Source organism: Musca vetustissima, unplaced genomic scaffold (assembly GCF_032173495.1).
Source record: "Musca vetustissima isolate MV318-11 ecotype Yass unplaced genomic scaffold, APGP_CSIRO_Mvet_v1 utg1463, whole genome shotgun sequence".
Classification (NCBI taxonomy): Eukaryota; Metazoa; Arthropoda; class Insecta; order Diptera; family Muscidae; genus Musca; species Musca vetustissima.
Window position 1 is genome coordinate 606,943 of NW_026886420.1, and position 15,976 is coordinate 622,918.

Here is a 15,976-nt window from a genome sequence, read left to right on the forward strand (position 1 = left end):
CAAAAGCAAGGCCACCTCCCGCCTGACCAAACTCACACTCTACAAGACGCTGATACTATCCGTGCTGTTATATGGATCTGAAGCAAGCAAGCAGATGAGGCAGCTCTTGGGGTGTTTGAGAGAAAAATTCTCCGAAAGATCTATGAGCCGATCTGCGTTGAATAAACCATGAGTTGTGCAAACTATTCTCGGACATCGGCATTGTTAGACTATTGAGCTGCAGCGACTATATTGGCTCGGTCATGTTGTGAGAATGGATGTAGATGCCCCCAAAAGGCCAATAAAAGCGAACCAGCTGATGGTTCACACAGAAGGGGAAGGCCACGAATAAGATGGAAAGATCAAGTGGAAGACAACATTGCCGAATATGATCTTTCAAAATGGAAAACTGCGCAAAAGACCGACGCGACTGAAATTCTTTTTTAAGCTCGGCTTATAGACCGAATGTTCTCTGTCACAAGCCAGCTATGTAAGTAAAGTAGCCTTATGGTTACCAAAATCCGTTTCAGACAATTTTGAGTCGAGTTGCAAATGCCCGTCAGTCCGTCTGATGCATAATAATCGATTGCACATCGTAATACATTTGGCAAAATTAAATTAAGTTTGGAGAATATCTAGTACCTCCCCCTACATAATGGTCATAATTTTTTTCTAATATAATGCGAACGATATAACTTTACAAAACCTGTATAATTTTTGAGGTTGGCACTTATCCGGCCACTTCTTCTTGAACCTCCCCCGACAAAGGGTCAATATTTTGAACATTTTAATCCAATATCAATCGATTGGTGTGTTCAATTTGATAAACACTTTGCAAATCGTAGCTCTAAATTTTGAAGAAAGTGCCACATCGGTCCACACCTTCGGATACCTCAATCACAAAGGATCAACAAATGGAATAACCGTTTATTATTTTCTTAGAAATTAATAGAAATTAATAAAAAATGTTTAAACATTTCTATTACTTTGTATGCGTATTTTTGAATATTTATAGAAACAATAATTAGTGCAAAAAGTTTCGAAGCCAAAGATATATGAATTTTTATTACACAGATTTTATTCGACGACGATATAAACAGCCTAACTACAATATCTATGGAGACATAAAATGATAATAGTTTAAAATTTTGCAATTATTTATCAGACGTTGTTTCAACTATCTTAAACTATTCAAAGACTCACTCTGTGGAAGCATTTATTATGTTGTGATTTGTGTGAATAGTGATAATTCTTATCAAGAATCAAGAAAAAAATATGATAAAATGTACACATAACACTCCCACCATCTTCAGTTTGACCTACAAAATTGAGATGATCTCTACCAGTATAGTTCTATCTATCTTACTTGTTGCAAGCAAAGTTCCACTGTAAAGAGAGTTTGTATGATTTATAGGTTAGAAAACTGGTTACTTGTCTATACGAATAGATATATACAAAGAAAATAGAATAAACATTTCCAAGGAAACGATGTATGAATAACATTCAACACGATTGTGTTTAGACATTTTTTTTGGTAAATAGTTTTCCAACAAAAACATATTTAATCATTTAAGTCTCTTTTAATACAATGCATTGTTTTTTTCTTTTCAGGGGGAGGTGCGAACGATTAACCAAAGAAACAGTATTGTCTGTCTTTTTTACTACGATTCATAATTGAAGCGATCGAAACTCAAATCCTCCATAATTTGGGTAATTTACCAAACCAAAAACAAAAACCCTTTGACTGAAACAAAAAACGACGACAATATCGTTGTAAAGCTACCCGTGCAACCTGACAAAATAATCAACAACCAGCTGACCAGCTAAAACAATTGAATACTACGCCTATACACCGCAATGGCACATCTCGGACGTTCAGTTAAGAATGTAGAGGCTCCACGGCCTTTAAAGTCACAATCCCGTTCTTCGCTCAAGAATAACTTCATGTTGATCGAAGAACTAATGCAGTTAATTGAGAATGTGGCAATTTCATTGCAATCCGGCATTAATAATACAGAGCCAATGGCCACATTGGTGCAAAATCTTCGCATACATGGGCCACAATTGGAGACGGTCTCAAAGGATACATTAGATAGGGCATTTGTTGTATTTCGTAATGCGTCGCAGGACGAACGCTTAAATATTATGACACGTCTCAATTTGCTCGAACTAATTGAATTGCGGGCCAAAGGATGGGAAGATAATGGTATTAATAGCTACTATAAAACTAAACAGGCTACAAATGCCGAGGTAAGATCATCGAATGGCGCATTTAAAAATGATTTTAAGTTTTGTTTTTTTTTAGTTGTCCGATGCCCAAAATCATGTTGATACTACACAAACGGCATTTTTAAGCACCTCCCCCACATTTGGTGGTATGAATGCTGGAAATGCTGCAGCTGCCGCAGCCATTGCATCTGTGGGTTCGGCCAATCAACAACATCTTCTCTTGGGTCCCGGGGAAGTTATACGCAACTCGGGCAAGTTTCCAAAACCAACAAAAATTCCCGGTAAAACTTATTGCAAGGATGAGGTAGTGATACGAAATGCAGATTCTGGCAAAGGTAAGTTTCCTTTTTTTGGAGCATATTTATAAATCACATAATGCTTTAAATTCCAGTATACTACTGGAAAGGTTTGAAGGTCCGTCCTGAAAACTCTTTTTTTCTCTCTCCAACAATTATATATAAAAATATTTCATAATTATTTTATTTCTTCTCTACCAATTACTTATTGATCTTTTTTGAAATGTAATTAAGTAATGGGTATCAAAGGTCGACGTGTCCATATGATTGAGGAACTCAGTGAAACAATCATATCATTCCAAAGAGGTAAACTAAATTCAATTGTCTAATCGCATTTGTTTTGCTTTAACATCTTCATTGGCTGGCTGGCATGGCAAAGATCATCAATTTGTTTTTCCCATCAAATTTTCATTTATGTAGTTTTGTTTTGTTTGGGATGCTTGCATGTCAAAATATTTGATTTCAATACGTATGTGTTCACATTTATAAGGAAAGGCACAAATTAAAAGGTTTTAGAGATGACGACATTGCATTTAATCACACCAATATGTAGCTAACATTAATCCTTTTCGGGACTCGACATGATGTAATTTGTTTGACACTGGAAGGGTAATAGAAATATTTGAGCCATTCTCATTTGTTTTCCATACTTATAGTACGTTTACATTATACCGGATTTAGTTAACCCAGTGGGTTTCAATTGTCAATTTAATTACCTATTTGTCAAATAAATCCTCATAAAGTAGGTTAACCCTGTAAAATGTTCTAATGTAAATGCCGTTTTATTCTTAAAAATTTGATTATTCATTAATTTGGAATTTATGCATGGTACTCCCATGCTGTTAATAATACATTATGGTCTCGATGACTTTTGTATTGTGGAATTAAATATGTTAATTGTAAGCAGTTCATAACTGGCAATGCCTATGACAACTGTATTGGGTTTCTATGAGAACAAAAATAATTTTTTGGTATTGATTTTAAACTCTAAGGGAATATTGTATGAATATTTTACGTGTCTTCCATTTTAAATGCTCAACATATTTTACAGACTTATTTTATATCCATACAAATTATTTTATCAATTAACAGAACAATTTATTTAACAAACACACCAAACATTTAGGCTCATTTCATCAAAACTAAAACAGAAAATCATGTTCATATAACCCGCTTTTATTTACTACTTCCCACATTTTTAATCAAATTTTGTGTGACCGTTTTAATAACTAACCTTATATAACATTTTAAATAACCTCTGAAGTGAACCCTGGAGCCAAGGAACGTTTGGTGCAAATTACTGGTCCTGCTGAGGATAAAATCAAGTATGTCTTATGAAAATATGTATATACCCACTTCACAATGAATTCATCAATATTCGTTTCTTTTTCTTCTAGCTATGCCAAACAGTTAATTGAAGATACCATACGTCGTAATGCTTCTCCAGTACGTTTGGACCCAGCAATGGGCAATAGTCACGCTGGTGGTTCATGTTCATCTCTGGCTTCTTCGAATTCCGACGAAGCTGTTCAGATACGGACACCAGTCGCCAGCAATTTGGCAAATCGTTTGAGCTTCAATTCAGCCCAAAACTTTATGACCGCAGCTGCTGCCTCCCAACAGATGGTCCAACAACAATTGGCAAATATTCCCGGTTTGAATACATCAACACCTGTTGCTGCTAATACGGCTGCAGTTGCTGGTAAACCGATACGTCCTCATACGCAAATGTTGTTGCATTCATATTCTACAAATGATGCTTCTTTAGGTGAATACAAGTTCACTTGTAATGTGGGTCAGCATGTAATCAAAATCACCGGTGACTGTTGTGATTTAGTCAGGGTAAGAAACAATTAAAATAGTTGCATTATTCTGGAAAACGACAGTTAATGTTTTTATTGCCCATCCTCCACAGGTTGCCAAATTGGTATTGGACGATTATTTCAGCAGTGCAGAGTTCTTGGCATCTATGGAAGCAGGGGCAGCTTTTGATGGTTCAATGACCAGTCCTATTTCCACACCAACAACACCAATGACCGGTGCTCCACAGTTTATAATGGGCACACCGTTGGCAACTGACAGTGGCATTGGTCTTAATTACATGTCATCTACAGCTAACAACAACAATAATCAGGATGTCGATGACGATGTTTTCGTTGACAGCAGTAATTTATGTGAGTACAAAATATCTATCGGGGGCATATATACAATATAAAATGCAACTGAATATTTTTTATTCTTCCAGCTAAATCAGCATCTCAAAACAATGGTTTGGCTCGTTCACGTAGAAGTCATTTTTCACGAAAGGATTCCACTCCGGAAGCTGCAGCAAATGCTCCAGTGACACAGCTAGTACGTCAAAAGAGTGAGGTGGGCACAGCTGTTAATAATAATGCAACAACAAGTAAGTGATGAAAGGCGTCTTTTTTAATAATTATCTAAATTATATATTGTTTTTGTACAATTTCGAAGTATTTTAGTTGTTTTCAATAATTCTGAATATGGCCTTGCAGAAAGTATATTTTAACAAAAGTTGGTGAAGGTCACATGTTGTTATCCCAACATTTTTGTTTTTAACATCTCACCTTGACATGAAGGAATGTTTTTTTATTTGGCCGGTCATTTGAAAAATATAGATATTTTATTTATAAGATCTGATCAGAGATACTAAAAAATAAATTTTAAAAATATATTCTTGATCGAAATTCATAGTCGATGTATGCATGTCTGTTCAATAACAATAACTAAGTCTCTAAATTTGTGGTGGCGCCCAGGAATAAAAAAGGTTATGTTCGAATACAGTTGTTACCCTGACTGCTAGCGCATTAACCACATTTATTCAAGTTTGTCCAGTACAAAAGAGGACTATAATGATCTTTCATAACACTAAGAGGTTACTGCAGACAATACAAATGTACAAAATACAAATACATTTACAAAATAACAAAAAAAAAATGATTCTTTATTTGGGTAGTTTATCCTTTATTAGGTTAAGCACTTTATATGCATTTTGTAATTTAACTTTAATGGGCCTGAAAAAATTTAATTGAGTTATTTCAATCACTCACCATTAATTGTGAAATGTGTGTCTGGATTTAATTTTTCGATCCCGACACTTAGACTTCGACATCTTTTACTTACTTAGCTGGCTTGTGACAGAACGGTTGTTCCATAAGCTGAGTTCAAAAAAGATTGCCAAGTGCGTCGGTCTTGTGCGCATCTCATCTAATTTGAAAGACCTTGTTCCGAGATGTGTTCTGCTTGATCCTTTCATTGGATTTGTGGCCTCCCCCCTCTGCGTGAACCATCACTTGGCTCACTTTTATATTTGTTTTGAGTGGGGATATCCTTATCCGTTCTCACAACATGACCTAGCCAATGTAGTTGCTGTAGCTCGATCCGTCTATGTCGATGCCGAGAATAAATGTTATAGCTCATGGTTTATTTGCCGGCGATATTCACCGTCAACGCAGATCAGCCCATAGATATTTCGGGGAATTTTTCTCTCAAACACTTCAAGAGCTGCGTCATCTGCTTGCGCAAGTACCCATGCTTCAGATCCATACAACAGCACGGGTAATATCAGTGTCTTGCAGAGCTGGAGTTTGGTGTGGCGAGAGGTTGCCTTGATTTTTAGTTTCTTACTCAGACCATAGTAGCATCTGTTGGCCAACACTATTCTCCTCCGGATTTCAAAGCTGATGTTATTATTATTTTTTATATGGCGGTCCCGAGGTAGCTTTTGTATTCAAGTTCCACAGGTGGTTCGAGTCTACTGGACGTCTTGTTGGCGTTGGTCATGGACATTTATTGCCAGTCCCACTTTGACAGACTCCTCAATTCGTTCAAAGGTGACTTACCGCTCGCAATGTTCCACGTCATCGGCGTAGGCGAGTAACATGTGTTGCTTGGTGTATGACCTTTTCCAGCAGGATGTTAAATAGGTCACACGACAAACTGTCACCTTGTCTCAATCCTCGTTCAGTATTGAAGGGCTCCGAGAGGTCCTTTCTGACTTTAACTGCTGACCTGATGTCCCACTTAAAGTTTTCCTGCAATGCCGTATTAATTTTGCAGAAATGCCGAACTCAGACATGGCTTTAATCACCTTTGAACGTATAGGGCTCTCGAATGCAGCTTTATAGTCTACAAATAGGTGAAATGTGTCGATGTGTCTTTTCCAGGATTTGGCGCAGAGTGAAAATCTGGTCAATGGTTGATTTGCCAGATCAGAAGCCGCTTTGGCGTGGTCCAATAATGTCCAATTGACCATTGGCTTCAGAACGCTGGATAGCACTTTATATGCGATGGGGAGGAGAAGTATTCCTCTATAGTTGGCACATATCGGGGTTCTTAAAATTGTTGGTGATTTATAATATAAAGCCGCAATAGGTAGCGTATTATTTGTGACAACAAAAAATATTCATTCGAATAGTAGCATCACATTCTTAATATGCTCCCGATGAAATCTTTCTGTGGCCCATTCACAGTTTAGTAAATTAGGATTATTGGAGTAGGATATTTTTTATTAAATTTTTATTGCATTGCTGACAATGAGATCAAATGTCAATCTTTCCAACCTTTGTATGTAATAGTGACAATTGTAAAAAAACATGATGGCCAGTTATCGTTGACAATTTCATAAAGGGAAAATCGAACACTATTTCGATTGATAGAAGATTTTTGCTGCTTTTCCTTATGTCTGGTAACACTCGTAGATCGTTCGTGATTATTTCCAAATAATTACGGGTTTTAGTTTATATTTATAAATACTTCGAAATTGCAAAAATATATGCTGCACCTCTGGTATGCAATCTATGGTAATTGAATCTAGACGAGTTTCCATAAGAAATTAAAATATTATGTTCAATTATATAAATACAAAACGAATTTATACTTAACCTTAAATGAAACTATGAACATTTTTTTATGTGATGAACGTATCGATTTGATTTCCATTATAGATACAAACATACCTTCGAGTTGATCTAAATTTATTTAAATATTCTATCTATATACATTGTTTTATAGCACGCATCGTTCATCAGTATGAACATTTGCTCTTTTATGCCAAGAGTCCTCATTCCTGGGCACTGCCAAGTGAATGGCAAAGAATCTGTGAAAAATTCCCGGCCATTATTCGAAATAAGGTAAAACAACCAACTACGCATGTTGCTTCATGTAATGCTAATGTAAACTCGGCTATCACAAATTCCACTACTGCTACTCCTTACTCTCCCTATATCAATTTAAAAGCTTGTCCATCATCATCATTAACGCTACGTGTTGCTTGCAATAACAATGCTGCTGCACATTCAAGTTCTACCACTACTACCACCACCACTTCTACTATTACTACTACTACATCATCAGCGGTTGCTACCAACAACAACACCACTACCACCTCCTTTACACCTGTTATTAATAATACAAATGAAATAGAGTCGTCATCGTCAAGATCGACAGTAGCAACAACAAATGTCACTAACAACAATATTGTACATAATAATGTCAGTTTTAGTTTTAAGAATTTAAATAATATGCACAGTAACAACAACAATAATAATAATGTTGATATCCAACAACAACAACAACATGAACCAATTGTTGAGAAATGTGTAGAGCCCATTAATTCCAACACAACACCCAGTCCATTTAAATTTAATAGTCCATACGGTGCTGGCATGTCTTTGAATATAAAACGCAAAGGTTTCTTTAATCGTTTAACCTACAGCATTGATGAGGATGGTGGTAGCTATGAGGCAACAATTATAAAAACCCCTGAACAGTTACAGACGCCAACGTCACCACCCACCCACCAAACTAGCCCCCTTCTGAATGCAACTGCTGTCACCGGTGGCAGTGGTCGCTTAAATAATATGCATTTAAATCGGGCATTAGTTTCGTTACGCACCGGTCCTATGTCTGCAACACATGTTGCCCTAACCACCACTTCGAATGACAATTCGTCAACGCCACAGCACGAAGTCAATACTCGCCAACAATTATTAAATAAACAAATGAAAATAATATCCGATATTATGGTAGAGAGTAGTAAAACTGGCAACAGTAAATCCTCCTCGGAATCTCTTAAGATGTTGACAACAGCAACAACGACGGCAACAGGTGAAAATAAAAATGTTGGTATAGAACTAGTTGCCACCGCAAAAGAAGTAGAGCTCCACGTCGATGAAAATGATGACGTGCAATTTGTTGATGTTGTCACATCATCGACAATTGTTAACAACAACAACAACGATAATAATAATGAAAATATCCCAAACACAACAATAAATCAAAATCAATCACGTCCAAAATTAAGTTATGAATTTCGTTCATATTCAACGTGTGACTAAAGATATTTGATTAATGGACTCTCATTAGAGATTTCAAATGTCTTGTCAGTTTCCGTTTTGTTTTTTCAAAAAGTTTCGAGTTTTCAAATGAAAAATTTATTTTTGCTATGAAAAATAAATATAATATAAATAAATATAAAAAAACAGTTCGAACACACATTAAAGATGTAACGAAATATTATTAAAAAAATGCCAATCTAATTTGTTAACAATGAATTAATTTTTTAGTTTCCTAAAAAACACACACACATTTTAATAAGTATATAATTTTTACATAAACAATGAACTATTATATGATTTCATAGAAATTTAGTTCTTTGATATAAATGAAAAAAAAAATGTTGAAATTTAGTCCTTCAACGAAAATTAAAACCAAATATATATATGATCTCACGATAATCTAATGAGTCTCGTAGAATTAATACAATCTGTATTTTCATTTAATATTGATATTAGATATTAACAAACGATTTTATTCAAATACAACATTCGGCAATGCAAAGCCGTTCGTTGTTGTATTTCTCCTGTTATAATTCGTAAATTGGCATAATTATATTAATTAAATTAAAATCGGCCTTTGAGGCTTCAAATTGCATTTTTTTTTTTTTTTTTGAAAAATAAAATGCTTCTTGTTCATGTTTTTTTAGTTTTAAAAATGGTGTTGAACGCCAAAAATATCATTTTAATTGACTTTGAAAATGTTGTGGGGCAAATTACAACATGCAAAAAATGTGTTGAAACACATATTCCGAACATTCATTCCATCGTTTCTTTTTATGTGAATTTTTAAATCATTCAATTATTATTTCACAAAAAGGTAACAGGATGCAAAACAAAAAGAATACGAATCTCTTTGTTATTATTATTTACCCTATACAAAATTATTTTTATTAATAACTAATCTGTGTTTTGGCTGTGAAACAGATTAATTTAAACATCAACACTGAATGAAATATGTTGTCGAATTTTGTTTGTTTATTTTTTATTATTTCTTTGTTTGTGTATTACAAATACAAAAAAGAAAAAGAAATGTTATTTAAAATACCAAAAAAAAAAATATATATATATATCGACAAATGTATGTATTTATGTACTTAATCAATACTACTATTAACTAACAAACACCTAATGTATATTCTTAATTATATTCTTAATGATTTTATTCTACATATATTTTACATTGCACACACACGTACGAAATCCCTTAAGGTATGTGTGTGAGTGTTAGTTTCAAACAAAACAAAAAAAAAAAAATAAGATTATATGGAAGGAAATAAGTTCTTAAAATTATAACCACCATTACTTTTTCTCCTCCAACTCCTACCTGTATGAAGGGTATTTTACAAAAATACTTTTTAAACGTATATTTGGTAATAAAAAAACGAAATGAAAACCAAATAAATTATCCATAATAACATTATTTTTCTACTATTAATCAAAAATTAAAAAAAAAATGGTTGTTTTGGTTCCATTATAATTATTTGAATGCTTTCTTTCTTGTGTGTTGTATGTGTGGTTATGGTGGGTTATGTGTATGTTCACCTTGCGCCATGGGTTGGTAACAGAAAAGATCCATTTTGTAATACCATTTTATTAGTTACGCATTAAATCATTCTTACTAGCATTTTCGCCCTAACATTCATCATCATCATCATCCTGGTTTTTATTTGTTTCGTTCATTCTAACCCCAAAAACATCAACTAATCTCACCAGCACCATGTTGTTCATGTCCATCCATCATTTATTCGAGAGAGCAGAGTGAGTAACAGAACACATTAAAATGCTTCTTGACCTTTTATAATTGTCTCTCGTACAAATAATGCTAGTCTCATAACAAAAAAAACAAAATTAAATGAAACGTGTGTTAAGCATTAACATTTATGGTATAAGGTAAGATTAAGAACATTTTAATGCTATATATTTATAACCTAATCTCTTTATTGTATTATTTATTACTTCGACTAAGTGAGATCAATTTGTGTGTTTCGTCTCTTTTACGGAGAATGACGTAAAAAAATATGTATTAAACATAAATACGGCGGATTCTTCGTAATTGTATATAAATTGGCCATTAAATTGCAATTTGGCTCCAATTACAAAGTAAAAAAGAAGAAGAAAGAATAATATACTTGGCTTATGTTTGTTACGCAAAACTATAGTCAACTAAAAATTGAAGTAAATACATCAAAAGTAATACACGTGGATGTCGTCTAAAAAATACTTGAATAAATGCGAACGTAATTTCCTATCATAAACAAATTATACATATCCAAATAGGTAGACATTCCGGAATTCTATTAATGAAGGTTATAAACAACAAAGTGGAATATTGAGAAAATCCAAATTGCACATCACATATCTCAGATTGAAAACCTCCCACAATACTGAATAAAATGTTGGTGTTCTTCTAATAATCAGCCTTATTCTGGATGTTCGCTAGGGAAGATCTTGGTAGTGAAAATGTTTACCTTTCACTTTCTCGCCTTATTCAAAATTAATAGGGAAAAACAAAAAAAAAAAATGCGAGATGTGGATACGAATTTTCGAAAATAGTGGTTGAAAAAAATCGTGTTGCCATATTGTAATTTAAGTTGTAATGTGTGTTGCTATTTAATGTTGTAATATTTTTCAATCAGCCTTATTCTGGATATTCGCTAGGGAGAGATCTCGCTTGTGAAAAAATTTTTCGCTTTCACATTCTCGACTTATTCAAAATGAATAGGGAAAAACAATAAAAATGCGAGATGTGGATACGAATTTTCGAAAAAGGTGTTTGAAAAAAGATTCGTATTGCCATATTATAGTTTGAGTTGTCACTATGGCATGTGAAACAGCTGTTTATTGTTTTAGTGTAGTTTGGTGCAACAACTACAATAGATTACAAATAAAATAACATTTTGTTGATGATGGCAAAAATCGCATTGAATGATGTCGAAGACTTCACGAATAATGGGAAGAAATCTGCGATTAAATTTAAATTATTATTAAACTATTAAATTAAATTCGCAATTTATTATTTCACTACATAATTGTGTGTCGTTTTATTTAATTTAAATATTTCATCTCCCCAAATTCTTAAAGTGGCAAATTATTTTATGATATTCTCCTTATCCTTTACTTTGTTCTTCAAATGATATTCAGCGGCTTATAATGAAAATTTGGCTATGTGCTTTTTCCATAATTTGTAATTTTTTTTAAGGGACAGATTCTCACCCAAAATTTCTGTATTTCGCGCAAAAAAATATCAAACTCGGATTGAATATTCCTTATTCCGTGGCAATATTTGGTTGAGCATGCATCGTAATCAATTGGATTTCCAATGGCATTTTATTTGTTGTTTTCGAGTTAAAAATTTGGATACAATCATTTATAATATTCTAAATCGTCGTAGAATAAGTATTGTGTAGATATTTATCATAAAAATATTTAAAACTTATATTTTTTAGTATTTTCCCTTTAAATTTGCGACTCCCTGTAATCCAGAATAACTATTTTTTCCCCAAAGCGGATTTTTTCGCTTTCGAACTTGATTCAGAATAAGGCAAAAGAGAGAATGCGAAAAATTCACTGTGAAATATTGTTCAGAATAAGTCGAAGGAAAGAGCGAGTAAATTCACGTGGTATTGACATCCAGAATAAGGCTGATAATATTTAAAATCGTCATAGAATAAGAGATAGTTTTTCATATAAATATTTAATACTTATATATTTGTAGCCATTTTCCCTTTAAATTTAATAGCGAAAAATTTCGCACAAAATGACATATTCCCACTCCTGTAATCCACAATAACTAATTTTTCCCCAAAGTGGATTTTTTCGCTTTCGAAGTTGATTCTCAGAATAAGGTGAAAGTGAAAATGCGAAAAAACTCTCTGCGAGTTCTGGTTCATAATAACATTAAAGGGAAAAGAGAAAAAATTCACGGTGAATTGAGGTTCAGAATAAGGCTGAACATCTGAAAAAAAACGTATGGAAATATTTTTTTATAACTTTATAAACAGATTTCTTATTGTGATATCGAAAAATAGTAAAAATTCTTGCAGTGTGGGAATAGATCAAATATGTTTAGCAAATCAAGACTATGCAATTTGTACTCTAGTGAAAATTAGCCTATAAAATAATTTGGCAATCTTAAACAAGAAACATAAATCATCAGCAATGAAGAAAGTCAAATCTGTAGCGTAGATGCTCATGGAGACATGGCTCTGAACATTCTAACTTTTAGTAGAACGTGATGCAGGAAGGAGAGAAGTTAATAAAAAAATAATTTTTATTTTCTTCGGCAGTTGTAGCTTTTCTTATTTAGGAAATGTTCGATTATTATTTCAATTTAAATTTATTTTTTACGCTTTTGATGTAAATTCTTTATTACAGTTTTCCATGTAAACATTTAGATTTTTTTTATTATTTTGAACACAATTGACTCAATAAAGAAGGAAACACACCAATTGAAGTAGCACTTAATTAAGATTCAATCACAAACATATAACTTTGTATTTTTACTACTACATCTCATTAATTTGTTTTATTCTATAGGACCTGCAAGATGAAAGTAATCGTTTCGATGGCGATAAATACTTGGAATTGGCTAAATCGTCCGGTAAACGTAATATTACAACAGTTGACGACAACAATACGGATAACGATACACAAGAAAACGAATAGAAATAAAACAACAACACCCTATTACCCCCCTTCCTTTTTATGTCTCACAGATTAAAAAAAAATAGGAAATCCAATTATATTTTCGTTATCAAAAAAAATCGAAAATAAACTAAAACCCTGTTTATAACCGGAGCGATCGGCTATTAATATAGCGATCTTATACTCCCTTCCCCCCAAAAACAAAAAAAAAACTCTTCTTTTTGTATTGTTTCGAAATATTGGTGTTTAGAAGAACAAAAACAAAAGGAATAGAAACTATAACAAAAAACAAAAATAACGAAACATAATGCAATAAATGAAATTAGTTTAAGTAAATTGGAAACTTTTATAAAACGCAATATTTATTTATAGGGTCATATATTATATGTATACAAAGAATCTACGTACGAATCTATATTTAAAAAAAAATATATAACGACTTATGTTTTGTAATGGAGTTACTAAACAATAATGCATATATATATATATATATATATTTGTTTTTGTTTCGCTAAATAAGAAAAACTATCACAGGATCTTTTATTATACATTGTATTTGATTTATATAATTTTGTTAGGCAATATGTTTAATTTATTTATTTTTTTTTTATTATAAATTATTTTCTTTTCTATTAAACACATTTTTATATTTATCACAATGATCTAGTAGTTTTTTCATAATTATTTAATTATTAATTTTTTTCTATTATCTCGATTTAGATTCAAAATATTTTTTAAGAAACAAAGCACGTCATTTTCTACCATCCATCACAAAAAAAACATAAACTGAAATAGTCTTCTTATTTACCCAATTGTAACTAACATGTCATTTTTTTGTTGTGTGAACAAGTATTTATGCATTAAATTGTATATTTTAATAATAGCACGTTTTATTTTTTGCCTCTTCCATTTATCTAGGTACCTCTTTGTGTTTGTTTGGTTATCTAAATCTTCTAGTCTTTCTCTCAAATTATTTTAACATCTGAATTAATAATAATAGACATCAAATATATATTTTTATTTTTGAAAACCTCTAAACTGTTGTGAATATTTATTTATGAAATGTAATTATTGCTGCAATAATTTGTTAGGACTGTGATACTCTAAACTCAATACAATTGCGTCTCAGCTCTTACCTCAAAAAAAAAAAAAAAAAACTGAAAACTTGGAGAACTGATGGGGGTCTGTAGCGAGATCCGAAGATTTTTAAACAAGAAACTGCATTTGAAAACATGACATCCCAATTAGACCACCTACACCCAGTAGTGTTTCTACTGAAATTAGTAACAGTAAAGTAAAAAAAAAACAACAGATTTTCATTTTTACAAAGTTTATTTTGTTTTCAAATGCTTTGTGAAAAAAAAACTTAAATATTTAGAACTTCTAAATATTTTTCCAAAATCGTATCTCGAAGATTTTTTTCAAAATTTTTAAAATGGGATATCAAACATTTGTACTCATTTAGTTAATTGGCATCATCCGTTTGTAGAACCTCTAAAATGTTTTCGATATTTTTTGACATCTGAAAAATAGATTATAAAAAAATACAACGATTAAAAAAGCGTTACGTTCGATCACAACGAACTTTCCACCATAGAGAAGACGTTTAATTTTCAGCATAGATCAACAGTGGCATTATGTCGGTCACAATGATCCTCCTTAGTGAGTGAAAACTTTAAACGTGTTGCCCATTGTAATTTATTGTTGTAATAATTTGAATATTTTGTTAATTTATTTATTTTTTTAAATTGTTACTTTTTATTGTGAAATGTTAAGAATCCGCTGTAAGACTGCTATGTAATTAAAAGAAAATAAATTAAAGTTTGAAAATATGGCAACATACAACGGCATGGGCAACGGCTGTTTATTGTTTTATTTAATATCGATATTTTATCTCTCCAAATTCCTAACGTGGCAAATTAAACTTCCGTGGAAATATTTTTTTTTTTTCGAGTTAAAAATTGGCATACAATCATTTATAATTTTCTAAATCGTCATAAAATAAGTTTTGTGTAGATATTTTTCATAAAAATATTTATTACTTATGTTTTTGTAGTCAGCTCCCTTCCAATTTTTAGCGAAAAATTTCGCACAATAACTGTTTTTTATTTGTAATCTGTTGTAGTTTTTGCACCAAATTACATCAAAACAATAAACAGCTGTTTCACATGCCATATTGTATGTTGCCATATTTTCAAACTTTCATTTATTTTCTTTTAATTAGAAAGCAGTTATATTGTTATACAGTTAAATCAATTAATAAAATATTGAAAAATATTAAACCATTAAATTACAATGGGGCAACACACATTACAACTAAAATTATATACAATATGGCAACACGAATATTTTTTCAACCACCATTTTCGAAATTTCGAATCCGCATTTTTTGCTTCTCCCTATTCATTCAGAATTAGGCGAGAATGCGAAAGCGAAATTATTTTTACAAGTGAAATTTTCCCCTAGCGAATA

General features: G+C 32.2%; 1 protein-coding gene across 2 annotated transcripts; it reads left to right on the forward strand.

The window, feature by feature from the left end:
* Positions 1-1,836: 1,836 nt before the first annotated feature.
* Positions 1,837-13,539, forward strand: LOC133333898 (eukaryotic translation initiation factor 4E-binding protein Mextli). 2 transcript variants are annotated; one of them, XM_061542208.1, is made up of 9 exons: positions 1,837-2,229; positions 2,285-2,543; positions 2,739-2,810; positions 3,769-3,829; positions 3,902-4,346; positions 4,420-4,678; positions 4,750-4,908; positions 7,536-7,654; positions 13,397-13,539. In XM_061542208.1, exons 1-9 carry the CDS (start codon positions 1,837-1,839, stop codon positions 13,523-13,525), a joined length of 1,896 nt encoding a protein of 631 aa, XP_061398192.1. In that variant the 3' UTR covers positions 13,526-13,539. The 2 variants fall into 2 exon arrangements, with proteins under 2 accessions (XP_061398192.1, XP_061398193.1); XM_061542209.1 differs by lacking the exon at positions 7,536-7,654.
* Positions 13,540-15,976: the final 2,437 nt, after the last annotated feature.